This window comes from Choloepus didactylus, chromosome X (genome assembly GCF_015220235.1).
Source record: "Choloepus didactylus isolate mChoDid1 chromosome X, mChoDid1.pri, whole genome shotgun sequence".
Classification (NCBI taxonomy): Eukaryota; Metazoa; Chordata; class Mammalia; order Pilosa; family Megalonychidae; genus Choloepus; species Choloepus didactylus.
In genome coordinates, this window is record NC_051334.1 from 130,419,878 (window position 1) to 130,439,517 (window position 19,640).

At 39.4% G+C, this 19,640-nt stretch overlaps 1 protein-coding gene across 5 annotated transcripts in view; it reads left to right on the forward strand.

Annotated features, from left to right (window-relative positions):
• Positions 1-19,640, forward strand: part of PAK3 (p21 (RAC1) activated kinase 3) — a 316,820-nt gene that overhangs the window by 248,052 nt on the left and 49,128 nt on the right. For all 5 annotated transcript variants that reach the window (XM_037821668.1, XM_037821667.1, XM_037821666.1 and 2 more), the window contains 2 exons: positions 2,157-2,288; positions 2,802-2,967. In XM_037821668.1, coding sequence (XP_037677596.1) covers positions 2,157-2,288; positions 2,802-2,967 — 298 coding nt within the window. The remainder of the gene's footprint in view (positions 1-2,156; positions 2,289-2,801; positions 2,968-19,640) is intronic.

The window sequence follows — 19,640 nt, forward strand, 5'->3', positions numbered from 1 at the left end:
TTTATGTGGATGGGTTGTGTATGGGCATGGGCACATGCTCACGGAATTCATTGGTCTTACCGTGTTTCCCTTGATTCTGAAGCAGCTGGGTTGAACAGTGGGTTGGCCTTTTGAAGACTCAATTATGGAACCAACTGGATGGCACTACCTTGCAGAGCTGGGACAGTGCTCTCCAGGATGCTGTATTTGCTCTGAATCAGTGGTTTCCACTCTTTAGTGCGGTTTCTCCCATAGCCGGGATTCATGGGTCCAGAAATCGAGGGGGTGGAAATGGGAGTGGCACCACTCACTAGAAAAATTTTTGCTTCCTGTCCCTGCAACCTTAAGCTCTGCTGGTCTACAGGTCTTAGTTCCAAGGAGGAGTGCTTTCATCAGGAGACACATTAATGATTCCAGTGAACTGGAAGTTAAGAGTGCTACCCAGTCACTTTGAGATCCTCTTGCCTCTGAATCAACAGGCAAAGAGGAGAATTACTTTAGTGGCTGGGGTGATTGATCCTGATTATCAAAGGGAAATAGGGCTGCTATTATACAATGGAAGTTAAGAAGAGTTTGCCTGGATACAGGATATCCCCTAGGGCATCTCTTAGCACTACCATGTCAATGGAAAGCTACAACAATCCAACCAGCAGGACGACTAATGTCCCAGAAACTTCAAGAATGAAGGTTTGGGTCACCCCAAAAGGCAAAGAACCACAGCCAGCTGAGGTACTTACTGAGGGTAAAAGGAATAGGGGATGGATAGTGGAAGAAAGCAATTATAAATATGAGCTATGACCATGTGAACAGTTACAGAAACAAAGACTGTAATGGTTATGAAAATACTTCTTACTAGTTTTGTTATGAATATGTTTTGTACGTATACATAAAGCAAATATCTTTGTTTTCTTCCCTATCTTATCCCCTTATCATATAATGTAAGTTGTACTAACTTTAAGTCATTGTGTTTAAGTTACAGAATATCAAGTTTAAGAGTGAATGTTACTCAAAGACTTGCACCCTCTTCCAGGGAAAGAGTATGTTTCCAGTTGTATGCAGGACAGTTGAGTACTGCTAGGCAAAAATACGACCATTATTGTTTTAATTTAGAGATTAAGTATGGTTTAAGAAAATGTGGATGGGAACCAAGTTGACAAGGGGTAGAGTGTGATGGTTAAGTTCATGTGTAAACTTTGCTAGGTTATGGTGTCCAGTTGTTTGGTCAAGCAAGTGCTGGCCTGATTGTTACCGTGAGGATATTTCGAGGATTTAAATCATCAGTAAGTTGATTGCATCTATGGCTGATTACATCTACAATCAACTAAGGAGAATGCCTTCAACAATGAGAGGACTCTTATCCAATAAGTTTAAGGCCTTAAAAGGAGAACAGATGATTTCAGCAGTGAGAAGGAAGAATTTCCATCTCTACTTCAGCCAGCCAGCTTCTCCTGGGGAATTCATTGAAACCCTTCATCAGAGTTCCCAGCTTGAGGCCTGCCCTATGGAATTTGGACTTGCCCATCCCCACAGTTGCATGAGCCAATTACCGTAATAAGTCTCATAATATTTCATGTATATATATATTATCTCCTATTGGTTCTGTTTCCCTGGAGAACCCTGACAAACTCAGTGGGTATCCTTAGGTCTTCATGTTACTCTTTGAGTGCTTCTTTCCAGGAGGTCTAGCAGGGAGTAAACATTTAGGAGCTTGTGTATACTTAGTGAGTATTTGCAGAGCTGTATTAATTCCATGTCCAACATGTGTTCTCGTATTTAGGCCCTTTGTAAATTGACAAACTATCCATCAACAAATTGACAATCTGCCCAGAAAAGATTCAAGTCTTTAACCAGAATTAATTTGAATTTTTAAATGTATTAATTGATTTAAAAACATTGAACTCTAAAATGTTAAATAAATAGCTCACTGTTTTTTATCTCAATGGAAAAGAAAAAGATTTTTTTAAAAAATTCATGGTGCTTTAAACCATGAGTTGAATTTATCTTTGAGTGTAGGCAGATCCTGACCACCAAATTGTAGATGGTTCTGCTCATTTATAAAACATTATTTCCCCCCTCTTATTCCCATATGCTTAAATATTTTATTTCCCCGTATCTTATTATGGAGAAAAACAATAAGGAGTTAATACCGCATCTTTAAATTTTGTTTTTGTTATAAGAGTACAAAAACAGCATCAGAGCCTCCTTTGGCTCCGCCGGTGTCTGAAGAAGAAGATGAAGAAGAGGAAGAAGAAGAAGATGACAATGAACCCCCACCAGTTGTTGCACCAAGACCAGAGCATACAAAATCAGTAAGTCACAAGTGACTATTTTCTAATGATTCAGAAGATCCGTATTAGAACAGTCATAGAGTCAAAATCTAATTAATCAACTATTAGCCTATCGAGCATCTACTATGTTCCCAGGTTAGAGTAAAAGATTTTACCATGGTTTTAAGGTTGCTGTTTGTGGATATAATATATTCAGCACATGAAACAATCAGATAATAATATCAAACAATAAATAAATAAGTGCTAAATTATAAAGTTGCTGCAGAAGTTAACATAGGGAAGGAAATCCATGTGAACCATATGGGAAGAGCTGTACAAGCACAGGCACCAAGGCCTGAGTTAGCATGGCATGTATGGGGACTTTGAAAGGCTACCTCCCAAGATCTTTCAAGGGCAGGGTTCTTGCGACTTGAAAGTTCTTTTTTAATAGAAAACAGCTTTCCTTTAAAAACTCATTGATAAGGCAGGGACTTGACTCCATGCTTTTATTGGCCTGCTGTTTTAATTTTATAACTTTTTTTTTTGTTTTTTTAGATCTACACTCGTTCTGTGGTTGAATCCATTGCATCACCAGCAGCACCAAATAAAGAGGCCACTCCGCCTTCTGCTGAGAATGCCAATTCGAGTACTTTGTATAGGAACACAGATCGGCAAAGGAAAAAATCCAAGATGACAGATGAGGAGATCCTGGAGAAGCTAAGTGAGTTTTTTTTTTTGCCATCATTACTTTCTTTATTGGTTGGTTTCTTACAAACCATTTAGGATGGGAATTGAACCTGTAGAAGTTTTGAAGAGGCTTGTTTGAACTCCAGGCTCCCGGAAATCACAAGAAGAAAAGTTTAAGATGCACTATTGATCGCCTCTTTCCTCACACTCCAAATTTGACTGAAACTAAATATTTTCACTTGAAAAAAATTAGTTAAGGTGAAAACTTGACAAAATGAATTAAATAGTAAGTTTTGTTTTAAGATTACACCTCCTCTAAAAGGGATAGTCTGATGAAATATCTTAAGGTCATGCTCCAAAGACCCCAAACTGATCAATCTTGATTTCCTCTTCAGACTGCTCATTACTAGTGCATAGAAGCACCAATTTTTGCATGTTGGTCTTGTACCCCATCACTTTGCTGAATTCATTTATTAGCCCTAGGAGATTTGTTGTGGATTTTTCTGGATTTTCTATATGTAGGCTCATACCATCTGTAAATAGGGAAAATTTTGCTTCTTCCTTAACAATTTGGATGCATTTTATTTCTTTTTCTTGCCTCATTGCTCTGGCAAGAGCTTCCAGTACAATGTTGAATGACAGTGGTGACAGTGGGCATCTTTGTCTTGTTCCTAATCTTACAGGGAAAGCTTTCAGTTTTTCACCATTAAGTAGGATGTTAGCTGTGGACTTTTCATATATGACCTTTATAGTTTTAAGGAAGTTTCCTTCTATTCCTAGTGTTTTTATCAAGAAGGGGTGCTGGATTTTTTCAAATAACTTCTCTGCATCAATTGAGATGATTATGTGCGTTTTCCCCTTTATTGTATTAATATGGTATATTACATTAATTGATATTCTTATGTTGACCCACCCTTGCATTCCTGGGATAAATCCCACTTGATCATGGTGCTTTTGGATTCGGTTTCCTAGTATTTTTTTTTTTTTTTATCATCATTTTATTGAGATATATTCACATACCACGCAGTCATACAAAACAAATCGTACTTTCGATTGTTTACAGTACCATTACGTACTTGTACATTCATCACCTAAATCAATCCCTGACACCTTCATTAGCACACACACAAAAATAACAAGAATAATAATTAGAGTGAAAAAGAGCAATTGAAGTAAAAAAGAACACTGGGTACCTTTGTCTGTTTGTTTCCTTCCCCTATTTTTCTACTCATCCATCCATAAACTAGACAAAGTGGAGTGTGGTCCTTATGGCTTTCCCAATCCCATTGTCACCCCTCATAAGCTACATTTTTATACAACTGTCTTCGAGATTCATGGGTTCTGGGTTGTAGTTTGATAGTTTCAGGTGGGTTCTGGGTTGTAGTTTGATAGTTTCAGGTACCAGCTACCCCAATTCTTTAGAACCTAAAAAGGGTTGTCTAAAGTGTGCGTAAGAGTGCCCTCCAGAGTGACCTCTCGGCTCGTTTTGGAATCTCTCTGCCACTGAAGCTTATTTCATTTCCTTTCACATCCCCCTTTTGGTCAAGAAGATGTTCTCCGTACCACGATGCCGGGTCTACATTCCTCCCCGGGAGTCATATTCTACGTTGCCAGGGAGATTCACTCCCCTGGGTGTCTGATCCCACGTAGGGGGGAGGGCAGTGATTTCACCTTTCAAGTTGGCTTAGCCAGAGAGAGAGGGCCACATCTGAGCAACAAAGAGGCATTCAGGAGGAGACTCTTAGGCACAAATATAGGGAGGCCTAGCCTCTCCTTTGCAGCAACCGTCTTCCCAAAGGGTAAAACTTATGGTAGAGGGCTCAACCCATCAAACCACCAGTCCCCTATGTCTGTGGTCATGTTAGCAACCATGGAGGTGGGGTAGGCGAATACCCCTGCATTCTCCACAGGCTCCTCAAGGGGGCACTACATCTTTTTTTTTTTTCCTTGTTTTTCTTTCTTTTTTTTTTTTTTTAACTTTCCCTTCTTTTTTAAATCAACTGTATGAAAAAAAAAGTTAAAAAGAAAACAAACATACAATAAAAGAACATTTCAAAGAGACCATAACAAGGGAGTAAGAAAAAGACAACTAACCTAAGATAACTGCTTAACTTCCAACATGTTCCTACTTTACCCCAAGAAAGTTACATAATATAGCAACATTTCTGTGAACTTGTTCCTACTATATCCATCAGAAATTAACAGACCATAGTCATTTCTGGGCATCCCCAGAACGTTAAATAGCTTATCTGTTCTTCTTGGATTATTGTTCCCCCTTCCTTAATTGCTCTCTACTGCTAGTTCCCCTACATTCTACATTATAAACCATTTGTTTTACATTTTTCAAAGTTCACATTAGTGGTAGCATATAATATTTCTCTTTTTGTGCCTGGCTTATTTCGCTCAGCATTATGTCTTCAAGGTTCATCCATGTTGTCATATGTTTCACGAGATCGTTCCTTCTTACTGCCGCGTAGTATTCCATCGTGTGTATATACCACATTTTATTTATCCACTCATCTGTTGAAGGACATTTGGGTTGTTTCCATCTCATGGCAATTGTGAATAATGCTGCTATGAACATTGGCGTGCAGATATCTGTTCGTGTCACTGCTTTCCGATCTTCCGGGTATATACCGAGAAGTGCAATCGCTGGATCGAATGGTAGCTCTATATCTAGTTTTCTAAGGAACTGCCAGACTGACTTCCAGAGTGGCTGAACCATTATACAGTCCCACCAACAATGAATAAGAGTTCCAATTTCTCCACATCCCCTCCAGCATTTGTAGTTTCCTGTTTGTTTAATGGCAGCCATTATAACCGGTGTTAGATGGTATCTCATTGTGGTTTTAATTTGCATCTCTCTAATACCTAGTGAAGCTGAACATTTTTTCATGTGTTTCTTGGCCATTTGTATTTCCTCTTCAGAGAACTGTCTTTTCATATCTTTTGCCCATTTTATAATTGGGCTGTCTGTACTATTGTCATTGAGTTGTAGGATTTCTTTTTATATGCAAGATATCAGTCTTTTGTCAGATACATGGTTTCCAAAAATTTTTTCCCATTGAGTTGGCTGCCTCTTTACCTTTTTGAGAAATTCCTTTGAGGTGCAGAAACTTCTAAGCTTGAGGAGTTCCCATTTATCTATTTTCTCTTTTGTTGCTTGTGCTTTGGGTGTAAAGTCTAGGAAGTGGCCGCCTAATACAAGGTCTTGAAGATGTTTTCCTACATTATCTTCTAGGAGTTTTATGGTACTTTCTTTTATATTGAGATCTTTGGTCCATTTTGAGTTAATTTTTGTGTAGGGGGTGAGGTAGGGGTCCTCTTTCATTCTTTTGGATATGGATATCCAACTCTCCCAGCCCCATTTGTTGAAAAGACCATTATGTCTCAGTTCAGTGACTTTGGGGGCCTTATCAAAGATCAGTCGGCCATAGATCTGAGGGTCTATCTCTGAATTCTCAATTCGATTCCATTGATCTATATGTCTATCTTTGTGCCAGTACCATGCTGTTTTGGCAACTGTGGCTTTATAATAAGCTTCAAAGTCAGGGAGTGTAAGTCCTCCCACTTCGTTTTTCTTTTTTAGAGTGTCTTTAGCAATTCGAGGCATCTTCCCTTTCCAAATAAATTTGATAACTAGCTTTTCCAAGTCTGCAAAGTAGGTTGTTGGAATTTTGATTGGGATTGCATTGAATCTGTAGATGAGTTTGGGTAGAATTGACATCTTAATGACATTTAGCCTTCCTATCCATGAACATGGAATATTTTTCCATCTTTTAAGGTCCCCTTCTATTTCTTTTAGTAGAGTTATGTAGTTTTCTTTGTATAGGTCTTTTACATCTTTGGTTAAGTTGATTCCTAGGTACTTGATTTTTTTAGTTGCTATTGAAAATGGTATCTTTTTCTTGAGTGTCTCTTCAGTTTGTTCATTTCTAGCATATAGAAACATTACTGACTTATGTGCATTAATCTTGTATCCCGCTACTTCGCTAAATTTGTTTATTAGCTCTAGTAGCTGTATCGTCGATTTCTCAGGGTTTTCTAGATATAAGATCATATCATCTGCAAACAATGACAGTTTTACTTCTTCTTTTCCAATTTGGATGCCTTTTATTTCTTTGTCTTGCCGGATTGCCCTGGCTAGCACTTCCAGCACAATGTTGAATAACAGTGGTGACAGCGGGCATCCTTGTCTTGTTCCTGATCTTAGAGGGAAGGTTTTCAGTCTCTCACCATTGAGTACTATGCTGGCTGTGGGTTTTTCATATATGCTCTTTATCATGTTGAGGAAGTTTCCTTCAATTCCTACCTTTTGAAGTGTTTTTATCAAAAAGGGATGTTGGATTTTGTCAAATGCTTTTTCAGCATCTATTGAGATGATCAATTGATTTTTCCCTTTCGAGTTTTTAATGTGTTGTAATACATTGATTGTTTTTCTTATGTTGAACCATCCTTGCATGCCTGGAATGAACCCCACTTGGTCATGGTGTATGATTTTTTTAATGTGTCTTTGGATTCGATTTGCAGGTATTTTGTTGAGGATTTTTGCATCTATATTCATTAGGGAGATTGGCCGGTAGTTTTCCTTTTTTGTAACATCTTTGCCTGGTTTTGGTATTAGATTGATGTTAGCTTCATAAAATGAGTTAGGTAGTGTTCCATTTTCTTCAATGTTTTGAAATAGTTTGAGTAAGATTGGTGTCAGTTCTTTCTGGAAAGTTTGGTAGAATTCCCCTGTGAAGCCATCTGGCCCTGGGCATTTATTTGTGGGAAGATTTTTGATGACTGATTGGATCTCTTTCCTTGTGATGGGTTGGTTGAGGTCTTCTGTTTCTTCTCTGGTCAGTCTAGGTTGTTCATATGTTTCCAGGAAATTGTCCATTTCTTCTACATTATCCAGTTTGTTGCCATACAGTTGTTCATAATATCCTCTTATAATTTTTTTAATTTCTTCAGGATCTGCAGTTATGTCACCTTTTTCATTCATTATTTTGTTTATATGGGTCTTCTCTCTTTTTGATTTTGTCAGTCTAGCTAGGGGCTTGTCAATCTTGTTGATCTTCTCAAAGAACCAACTTTTGGTGATATTTATCCTCTCTATTGTTTTTTTGTTCTCTATGTCATTTATTTCTGCTTTAATCCTTGTTATTTCTTTTCTTCTACTTGGTTTAGGATTGGTTTGCTGTTCATTTTCTAGCTTCTTCAGTTGATCCATTAGTTCTTTGATTTTGGCTCTTTCTTCCTTTTTAATATATGCGTTTAGTGCTATAAATTTCCCCCTTAGCACTGCTTTTGCTGCATCCCATAGGTTTTGGTATGTTGTGTTCTCATTTTCATTCGTCTCTATATATTTAGCAATTTCTCTTGCTATTTCTTCTTTAACCCACTGATTGTTTAGGAGTGTGTTGTTTAACCTCCAGGTATTTGTGAATTTTCTAAGTCTCTGATGGTTATTGACTTCTAATTGTATTCCATTGTGGTCAGAGAATGTGCTTTGAATAATTTCAATCTTTTTAAATTTATTGAGGCTTGTTTTATGTCCCAGCATATGATCTATTCTGGAGAAAGTTCCGTGAGCACTAGAAAAGTATGTGTATCCTGGTGATTTGGGATGTAATGTCCTGTATATGTCTGTTAAATCTAATTCATTTATCAGATTGTTTAGGTTTTCAATTTCCTTATTGGTCTTCTGTCTGGTTGATCTATCTATAGGAGAGAGTGATGTGTTGAAGTCTCCCACAATTATTGTGGAAACATCAATTGCTTCCTTTAGTTTTGCCAGTGTTTCTCTCATGTATTTTGTGGCACCTTGATTGGGTGCATAGACATTTACGATTGTTATTTCTTCTTGCTGAATTGCCCCTTTTATTAGTATGTAGTGGCCTTCTTTGTCTCTCAAAACATCCCTGCATTTGAAGTCTATTTTATCTGAGATTAATATTGCTACACCTGCTTTCTTTTGGCTGTAGCTTGCATGAAATATTTTTTTCCATCCTTTCACTTTCAGTTTCTTTGTGTCCCTGTGTCTAAGATGAGTCTCTTGTATGCAACATATTGATGGTTCATTTTTTTTGATCCATTCTGCGAATCTATATCTTTTAATTGGGGAGTTTAATCCATTTACATTCAACGTTATAACCGTGAAGGCATTTCTTGAATCGGCCATTTTATCCTTTGGTTTATGTTTGCCATATTTTTCCCCTCTGTCTATTAATATCCTTTATTGTACCCATACCGAATCTCTTTAGTACTGAACCTTTCTCCAAGTCTCTCTGTCCTGTCTTTGTTTCTCTGTCTGTAGGGCTCCCTTTAGTGTCTCCAGTAGGGCACGTCTCTTGTTAGCAAATTCTCTCAGCATTTGTTTGTCTGTGAAAAATTTAAGCTCTCCCTCAAATTTGAAGGAGAGCTTTGCTGGATAAAGTATTCTTGGCTGGAAATTTTTCTCACTCAGAATTTTAAATATATCGTGCCACTGCCTTCTTGCCTCCATGGTGGCTGCTGAGTAGTCACTACTTAGTCTTATGCTGTTTCCTTTGTATGTGGTGAATTGCTTTTCTCTTGCTGCTTTCAGAACTTGCTCCTTCTCTTCTGTGTTTGACAGTGTGATCAGTATATGTCTCGGAGTGGGTTTATTTGGATTTATTCTATTTGGAGTTCGCTGAGCATTTATGATTTGTGTATTTATGTTGTTTAGAAGATTTGGGAAGTTTTCCCCAACAATTTCTTTGAATACTCTTCCTAGACCTTTACCCTTTTCTTCCCCTTCTGGGACACCAATGAGTCTTATATTTGGACGTTTCATATTATCTATCATATCCCTGAGGTCCATTTCGATTTTTTCAATTTTTTTCCCCATTCTTTCTTTTATGCTTTCATTTTCCATTCTGTCATCTTCGAGGTCACTGATTCGTTGTTCAACTTCCTCTAGTCTTGTACTATGAGTGTCCAGAATCTTTTTAATTTGGTCAACAGTTTCTTTAATTTCCATAAGATCATCCATTTTTTTAGTTAGTCTTGCAATGTCTTCTTTATGCTCTTCTAGGGTCTTCTTGATATCCTTTGTATCCCGTACTGTGGTCTCATTGTTCATTTTTAGTTCTTTGAGTAGCTGCTCTATGTGCTGTGTCTCTTCTGATCTTTTGATTTGGGTGCTTGGGCTTGGGTTATCCATATCGTCTGGTTTTTTCATATGCTTTATAATTTTGTGTTGTTTTTGGCCTCGTGGCATTTGCTGAACTTGATAGGGTTCTTTTAGGGTTTGTAGACCTATTGAAGTCCTTATCTCTAATTTATCAGATCTACAGCTTCGTGGAGTACACTTTCTCTAACTAACCAGCAGGTGGCATCCACGAGCCACCTGTTCTCCACAAGCCAGTTCTCCCCTGCTTAGCCTTTTTGGTGAGTGGGGGAGTGAGTCTTGTGGGGCCCAATTGGTGTACCAAGCTTGCGTGTGTAGTTGGTGTTGCCTGCCCTGTATATGGGGCGTGTTTCTGGGCAGTCAGGGAGGGGGGGTGGCCCTAACAATCAAATCTCCCTGGTGATCCTAGAGTTTTAAAGCTGCTGCAATAGTCTAATCCTTCAGTTCAGTCCTGCCACAGTTTGTCTCTGCCACTGACCCACAAGTCCTTGGTATTGGCGTATGGCTCCTGAGACTTGCAAGTGGGCCCCTCTTCCAGGCTGTGTACCCCGGGTCCTCTGTTGAGGGATGACTGTGCTATGTCACAGGTGAATGCCGTCCCCCCAGGGCAGTTCTGGGCTGCTGGGCTGTGTAGGGAGGCTCCCAGTCTGCTCAAATGATGGCTGAATGGGGCTTTGTTAATTCACACTGCTCCACCTTCCCAACTCTGGGACAATCAGCTGAGGTTGCAGGGAAGGCTAATGTCCACGCCCAGTTTTGTGGTGTGTGCCTGTTATTTGAAGCACTTCCGTCACACTGGGTTGTCTGGGGCAGCTCTGGGCTATGGGGCTGGCGCTGGGCAGGAGTGTTTCCTGTCCACCAGGATGGTGGCTGTGAGCGGACACCCCCCTTTTCTTGGGAAATTGTGGTGTTTAGTGAATTTTCTCAGCCACTGGATTATTGCCTTTTGTCTCAGAGCTCTCTTAGTTCTGCTCTTGACTTGACGTGCCCAAATTGAAAGTCTTTGAAGCTTTCTGTATTGGGCTTCTTAGAGTAATTGTTTTAGAAAAAGAAAAAAGGATTAAAAAAAAAAAGGGGGGGGGGGCCCTCCTCAGAGATCTAATGGGTTATTGAAATGCTAATAGACAAAGCAACCAGGGCCATTAAGGAAAGGTCCACAGGGCAGAGAGATCAGCTTTTCTTCCGGATTTGCATGTGCGCCTCAAGGCCTGAGCTCCGCCCTTCCCCTTTCTGTGTTCACCAGAACTCCAAAAATCCTCTGCTTTTATTTTGGATTTTTTCGTGTTGTTTTTTTTTTTTCTATGCCTGTCTCCTCTCTGCTGGGCTGGCTGCTCTCAGATTCTCTGGTGTCTGGTCTCAGTCTATAGATTTCGCTGATCTCAGCAGTTCGACATCCCCATGAGTGCTGTATGAAGCATGCCCAAAGACAGACCGCTCCGCGGCGTCCAGTCCACGCAGCCCCCGGCCCTCCACCCACCTTCCTGGTGGAGCAACCAAAACACACAGCTCACCAGTCTGCCATCTTCGGTTTCCTAGTATTTTGTTGAGGATTTTTGCATCTGTATTCATGAGGGATAGTGGTCTGTGTTTTAGTTTCATAGCTGCTAAAACAAATACCAGAAAATGGGTTGCCTTAAGAACAGGAATTCATTGGCTCATGGTTTCAGAGACTAGAAGTCTTGCTTCTTCTCAGGGTCGGGATCTTCAGACTGACCAGCCATCTTTGAGGTTCCTTGGCTTTTCTGTCACATGGCAATGTACATAGCCATAACTTCTTCTTTCTCTTCTGGATCCTTTAACTTCCAGTCTGTGGCTGCTCCCTGTGGCTTCTCTTTCTGACTTTCACCTAGTTTATAAAGGACTCCAATAATCCAGATTAAAATGCAACCTGATTCAGATGGGCCACACCTTAACTAAAGTAATATCTCAAGGAGAGCTTATTTAAAATGGGTTTGCACCCACCAAAATGCAGAGCAAAGGCAAGAACATGTCCACACTGAGGTACACAATTCAATCCACCACAGTCTGCCTTTTGGATCCCAAAAAGACCAGTTCTTTCCACATATAAAATACATTCACTCCATCATAATCTCCCAAAAGCCTTAAGTCATTTCAGTAACAATGCTAAATACAAAGTCTCGTTAAAATTAGTTAAGGGTATGGTCTGTCCTAGGGCATAATTCCTCTGTCTGATGGACCTGTAAAACCTAGAAAACAGTTACCTACTCCTGATATACAATGGTGGGACTGGCATAGGGTAGAGATTTCCATTCCAGAAGGGAGAAATTAGAAGGAAAACAGGGGTTGTGTGTCCCAAACAAGTCTAAAACCTAGCAGTGCAATCTCCATTATATTTCAAGGACTGAGAGTCATCTATGGATCAATGTTTTGTCCACCGTGCCTTATGGAGGGGCAGCCCCACCCCTTCCAAGCACTTGCACGGTGGCATCACACTGCAGTGAAGGCCCACCCTCCTCAAGTATCAGGGTAGCAGCCAGTCTCTCCACAAATACCAGGACACAGGCCCCAACCCTCTCTGAGCATTGGGGCAGCACTCTCCCTGAACAATGGGGCACAAGCCCGCCCCCTCCAAGTACCTGGGCAGATGGCCTGCCACCTACAATCACAGGGGCGGATCCACCCTTTCTACACACGTGGGTGGGTCTTCTCCCTTGGCACAAGGAGATCTTTTTGGTCCAGACCTTTGCTTCCATGGTTCTGCCCTTGGAGTCATTCTTCCTTCCATTTATCCTTTCTCTGTTCCTTTTCACTAAAGGCTGGCAGTGGTTCTGCCCAAAAAAGTTTTGCAAAAACCTTGTTGGCTTTGTTTGCAGTTCAAGCAGATCCAAACCATCACACAATAGAATTTTCCACAGCTCCTTCCTTGATAACTACCTTTCCAGTCCTGACTTCCACTGAAATGGCTGACCAGATTGATGTTCAGCCACATCCTTTATTTTTTTTTTTTTTTTTTTCTTGTATCCTTTTATTTTTTTTTTTTTTTTTTTTTTTTTTGTTCATACAAAACAAATTGTACTTTCGATTGTTTACAGTACCATTACATAGTTGTACATTCATCACCTAAATCAATCCCTGACACCTTCATTAGCACACACACAAAAATAACAAGAATAATAATTAGAGTGAAAAAGAGCAATTGAAGTAAAAAAGAACACTGGGTACCTTTGTCTGTCTGTTTCCCTCCCCTACTTTTCTATACATCCATCCATAAACTAGACAAAGTGGTGTTTGGTCCTTATGGCTTTCCCAATCCCATTGTCACCCCTCATAAGCTACATTTTTATACAACTGTCTTCGAGATTCATGGGTTCTGGGTTGTAGTTTGATAGTTTCAGGTATCCACCACCAGCTACCCCAATTCTTTAGAACCTAAAAAGGGTTGTCTAAAGTGTGCATAAGAGTGCCCACCAGAGTGACCTCTCGGCTCCTTTTGGAATCTCTCTGCCACTGAAGCTTATTTCATTTCCTTTCACATCCCCCTTTTGGTCAAGAAGATGTTCTCCGTCCCACGGTGCCAGGTCTACATTCCTCCCTGGGAGTCATATTCCACGTTGCCAGGGAGATTCACTTCCCTGGGTGTCTGATCCCACGTAGGGGGGAGGGCAGTGATTTCACCTTTCAAGTTTCAGCCACATCCTTTATACCAAATTCTCACATGGAGCCGTGTCCTCTGGGAACTCACTTCCCAAAAGCTCAGGGAAGTCCCTGATGGAGCTTTTGGTCCTAGTACACTGTCTGGATAGGCTCAAAATTTTTCAAACCATCAGTTTCTGGTTTCTTTGTGCTTAAGAATTCAGTTCTCAGCTTATCCCTTTCCTCTCACATTTTACCATAAGCTGCAAGGAGAAGCCAGCTACACCTTCTGCAGTTAGCTTGGAAATCTCCTTAGCTAAATATTTGAGTTCATTGCTTACAAGTTCCACTTTCAATCTGAGATCAGAACACAATTCTGCCAAGTTCTCTGCCATTTTATAACAAGGATCACCTTTCTTCCAGTTTCCAATAACACATTAATCATTTCCTTCAAAGGCCTCATCAGAAATACCTTTAAAATCCATGTTTCTAACTACCATCTCCTCAAAGCAATCTAGGCTTTTTCTTTAAAGCACCTCACTATTTCTTCCAGCTGCTAGCAGTGCCCAATTCCAAAGCTTTTCCCACATTTTTAGATACTTGTAAAGACAGCACTCCACTTTCTGGTATCAAAAATGGTTTTAGTTTCCTAGCTGGTAAAAAAAAATTACCATATAATGGATTTGCTTAACAAGACGAATTTATTGGCTCACTGTTTCAGAGGTCTTTCTTCCTCCTGGTATCTTCTGGCTGGCCACAATCTTTGGGGTTGCTTGGCTTTTCTAAGTCAGATGGCAATGCACATGGCCACATCTTCTCCTTTCTCTTCTGGATCCCATTGACTTCCAGCTTCTGGCTGTTCCTCATGGCTTCTCCCTCTATTTGACTTTCACTCTGCTTATAAAGGACTGTAGTATAATCCAGATTAAAGCCCAACCTGACTCAGTTGGGCCACACCTTAACTATAGTAACATTCTGAAGAGATCTTATGTAGAATAGGTCCACACCCACCATAATACAGACAAAGAACATGTCCAAACTGGGATACACAATTCAAACCACCACAGACTATAATTTTCTTTTCTTCTAATATCTTTATCTGGCTTTGGTATAAGGGTGGCAATTGATCACTCTTGATAGGTAAAGTCAACCTCAGGGTCCAACCCAGGGATCAAAACTGACAACCATAAACAATATAGCCTTTCTATTAATTTAGGAGCATTTCTATGTGGAGAGGGAGGCACAGCCAGCAAATGCTAGCAGCCTCCTTCCCACAGTGTCATTAGTGTGTACATGCTTGTGTGTACACACCAATTGCTCCAGTTTCAGAAAATACTCCCCTTCCAGTTAGCTTTCTGATCAAGGAGATTAAAAAAATAATTACCTGCTGAAAAGAATCGAAGATCCTGATGTATATTCAATAAGCTTATAGTACAAAAGCATCTAACAAATTGCTGGCTATCAACAATCAGTGCCCCCATTCTGACTAACTCCTATCATCCTTCAAAACTCAACTCAAAAGTTGCCTCCTCGGGAAAGCCTTCCTTGTCTTTTCCAGCCTGAGTTATGAGCCCTCTTCTTTACTATCTTTAGCATAGAAAATATCACATTGAACCAATCTGACTCCTTCACTAGGCTGTGAGTTCCTCAAGGGCAGGTACTGTGTCTTTTTTTTCTGTATTCCAGCTTCTAGTAAATTGCTTAGAATATCATGGGCACTCAACAAATGCTTTTGGAGTGAGTGAATGGAAAAAAATGAGTAAACAAATGCATCTTTACTGAATACCTTCTTGTCTGTTCTATGCAAGACACTTTGGAAGACCCATTAGAAAGACAAATTTCTGCCATCAATAAACATAATTTTATTTGGAAGATAGGATTTAGTAGTGTGGTGAATTAGAGAATAGGTGGATATCTCGTTTCATGAAAATTTCTATTTAAAAGACCTCAGAAAACAAAAAGAGCAGTCCAGTCTCTAGGCCACAAGAAGGGTATGCAGAGTTGGTGGTAAGTTAATTTTGCCCTCTAGGGGACATTGAGCAATGTCTGGACACATTTTTTTTATTGTCACGACTTGGGTTTGCTACTGACATCTAGTGGCTAGAGGCTAGAGATGCTTCTAAATATCATGAAGTGTGCAGCGCACCCCCCACCTCCCCCCCACAACAAAGAATTATATAGCCCAAAATGTCAGTAACGCTGAGGTTGAGAAATCCTGAGCTAGACATATTTGGAAAAGCAAAGGTTTAGGGAACAGCTGGAAGTGAGCATTCAGAACTGGAATTGCTGGAGTTTGAACTGACTTTACTATACCTGCTTAATTCTTAAATATGCCTCCGAACTAGTACCAGCTGTTTACCATAATAACAACAGCAATGCTTCGCATTTGATGAGTACCTTCTGTGCTGGCCACTTTACATACAATATCAGGCCTAATTTTTCCAATAATCCCTTGCAGTACATTTTAGTATCCTCATTTTATGGATGAGTGAAACTAAACCACAAAAAGGTTAAGTGACCAAATCATCAAGCAAATGAGTAGCAGAGCCTAGATTTGAACACAGTTCTGTTTGCCTTCAAAGCTTACATTACTTCTGTTACCCACATAATTGTTCAGTTATTCAAACAATTGCCTCAATTTTTTCCTTTATTTTGGGCATGTAGACATGACTATGAGATTATTTCAGGTTTTAAAAAATCCAACAGTCTCCCTTTAGTAAAAATGACTATTTTTTAGTATCTGCTTCAAATCTCAGATTTATTATAGTAAAAATGAACACATAGCTTTCTTAAGTTAGCTGGCAGAGAAATAAACATTATTTTCTTGGGTCAACATATTGCTTTGCTGGTAATGGTGCTGGAGCTGTGGCCTTTGTTGTTTATTCTGCTCTGTAATGAGCAACATGAGGAAGAGGGGATGGCCACCTTTGATTACATGTTTATTTAAGAATTAAACAGTGGCTTTTTCTCTTCTGGACTTTAATCTTAGGCCTAGAGACAATCATTTTCTGTCTAGCCAGTGGGCCACTGTGACTGCCAACCATACCTTGTGCTTACAGGAAAGTTAGTGTTTCGTGTTCCTTCTCTACCATCACCCTTTCTGTGTCCTCTCTCTGCCACTTTCTCACTGTGCAACCTTAAACAAATTAGTTAATGCCCCTGAGCCTCACTTTCTTATCTGTCAAATGGGAATAAGAATCATTCCTACATTTTAGGACTCATTTATGTGATGGATTATAGGTAGCTCAACCATAGCCAAGAGGAGAGGTATTGGCGTAAGAAACACCCAGATTCAAATCACAGGACCATTGCTACTAGTATGTCACCTGGCCTCTGTTTCCTTATCTAGAATACAGAGATAATAATAGGACTAGCCTCATAGTATTATGAGAATTAAATGAAAATAATGCATGTAAAAATTTCAGCCACCTGTTTGGGAATGTTTGTAAAAAATAAAATGCTCTACATATTTATAAGAAAAAAACACCTCAGCAGTACCTGGCACATAGTAGGTGTTCAACAAACACTAATTATTACTTTTTTACATGATTATATAGCTCTAATAAGATAATACAAAGGTGCAGGTGTTGAATGAGTCATAACTGGATCTGAGTCACTGACCCAGACAAGCCATGTGCCTTTAGGCAAGTCACTGAACTTTGCTGAACTTCAGTTTCTTCATCTGAAAAATGGAAATAATAATAGTACTTATTCAATAAGGCTTTTGTGAGGACTAAATAAGTTAAAGTCTGTAATACATATAGCACAATAAACAGTAGGGTTTTAAGATAAATTATTATGTTATTTTTTTACAAAATAAGAAGAGTACCAATATTTTTTAATTAAAAAAAGGGCACATATTACAAAAGGAGCTGAGAGGTCACTCTGGTGGGCACTTTTATGCACAATATAGATAACCCTCTTTAGGTCCTAATGAATTAGGGTAGCTGGCAGTAGATACCTGAAACTATCAAACTGCAACCCAGAACCCATGAATCTTGAAGACAATTATATAAAAATGTAGCTTATGAGGGGTGACAATGTGATTGGGAAAGCCATATGGACCACACTCCACTTTGTCCAGTTTATGGATGGATGAGTAGAAAAATGGGGGCAAAAAAAAAAGGCACCCAGTGTTCTTTTTTATTTTAATTGTTCTTTTTCACTTTAACTGTTATTCTTATTATTTTTGTGTGTGTGGTAATGAAAATGTTCAAAAATTAATTTTGGTGATGAACACACAACTATATAATGGTACTGTGAAGAATTGAATGTACACTTTGTTTTGTATGACTGCATGGTATGTGAATATATCTCAATAAAATGAATTAAAAAAAAGGGCACACAGGGTGTTACAGTGGGAGAGAATGTTTGAAAGCAGGAATAATCCCAGATGTATGGTCCCTGTACAGAAGTCATAAAGAACTTTGGAATCAAGGACACCATTGTAGAGGAACCTGCACCGAGTGGAAAAGGGGAAGGAAGACAGGGTGGTCGAGAGGTGGCCAACAACCCGTAATAGAGTGGACCCCACAAGCATGGGGAAGAGGGAATGGCAGCCTTTACTAAATCATCCTCACCTACTGACTCAGGGTTCCAATTGCTATAAGGTGGGCAGCCCAGACCACAGAGCCACGGGGCTATTCATCTTTTACGCAGATACTGATTATCAGGGCCAGACCAAGAGATCATTCATGGCTGAAAGGAACAGATCATCTTTCAGTTTTTCTGAGACAGATAGCCTGGGTCTGGCTTGTTCACTGTGGTCTGTCTGGATCTGTTGGAAAATAAAGAAAGGCCCTACATTTTAGTGAAAATTTTCAAAGGCACTGACTGTCAGCAAAATTGTGCAATGCAGGAAATTTGTCTTCAGCTTCCCTCCTCTGGGCCCCACAACCACTTCCTCCTCTAGTCCAACACTCCACCAATACTCCCCACTTAAAACTCTTTTCCCTAATTCACCCTGGGGTAGAACTGGTATTAATTTAGAGAATTACTTAGCTTTTTCTCAGGATCCAAACCTTCATTATACTAAAGGGATAATCTTTTAATGATGGGAACTTGGCTTAGCTTACTATGTAGGAGAAATATCGATGGGCCTTTCTGAAACCACAGCATGAACCCTATTTTTAAGCACTAGAATGTAATGATTTCTGAGATTCTTGCACTTTAAAATGAATTGTTGTTTCTTATTTCAGAAGTTGCCCACGTAGAAAATTGTTCTGGCTTTGCTGTCTTTTGATTTTGCTTTGCTGATTTTTGTCAGTTTTTGCTCCATTGTGTCACAATGACTTTCCCTTTCTTTGCTGTAATTTATAAAAGCAAATTACAATGGCTCTGATCAAACAGATCAATTGAAAAGCTCATTTTGGGTTCTGAATTGAAAACAAGGTCTCCTGTGCACTTGCCTAACATCAGTAGATGGCAGCACACACTCTCCTGTGAACGGCAGTGGATGTGGGGGACGCCATTTTATTTGAGTATCAGTTAAATTCAGAAGCAAAATCTCACCGAAATGGTTGTCTTTTGGTAATCCTCATGAAGCAACTTATTTCCAGGGTTGTTTTTTTTTTTCACCCTACATACCATGGAAATAAAGGTTGAACAATTTACTGCCATAAAACCTCATTAACTGAACCCTGCCAACTGGAATTGGTTCAGAAAGTGGCTTAGACTGAAGTTTATTTATGTTTTCTCAGTCTATAGAAAAGAGTTTGCTCAGCAACTTAATAGTCTAACTTTCTTAAAAGACTATAAACTGCTTAATAAAACTGTGGTCTCAAGTAACTTTAAAATGGTCAGTTCATTAAAAAATTATATATATCCAAGCCCTCACCCATTAATAGCTGGCTTGAATAAGATAAATGCTCTTAGTGATGAAGAAATCTGTTAAATAATTTGAAAAATAAAATAGCAACCCAGAAATTGTTGAATTGGTGGCATTCTATAGCTATATCTTAAGTAAAATACAA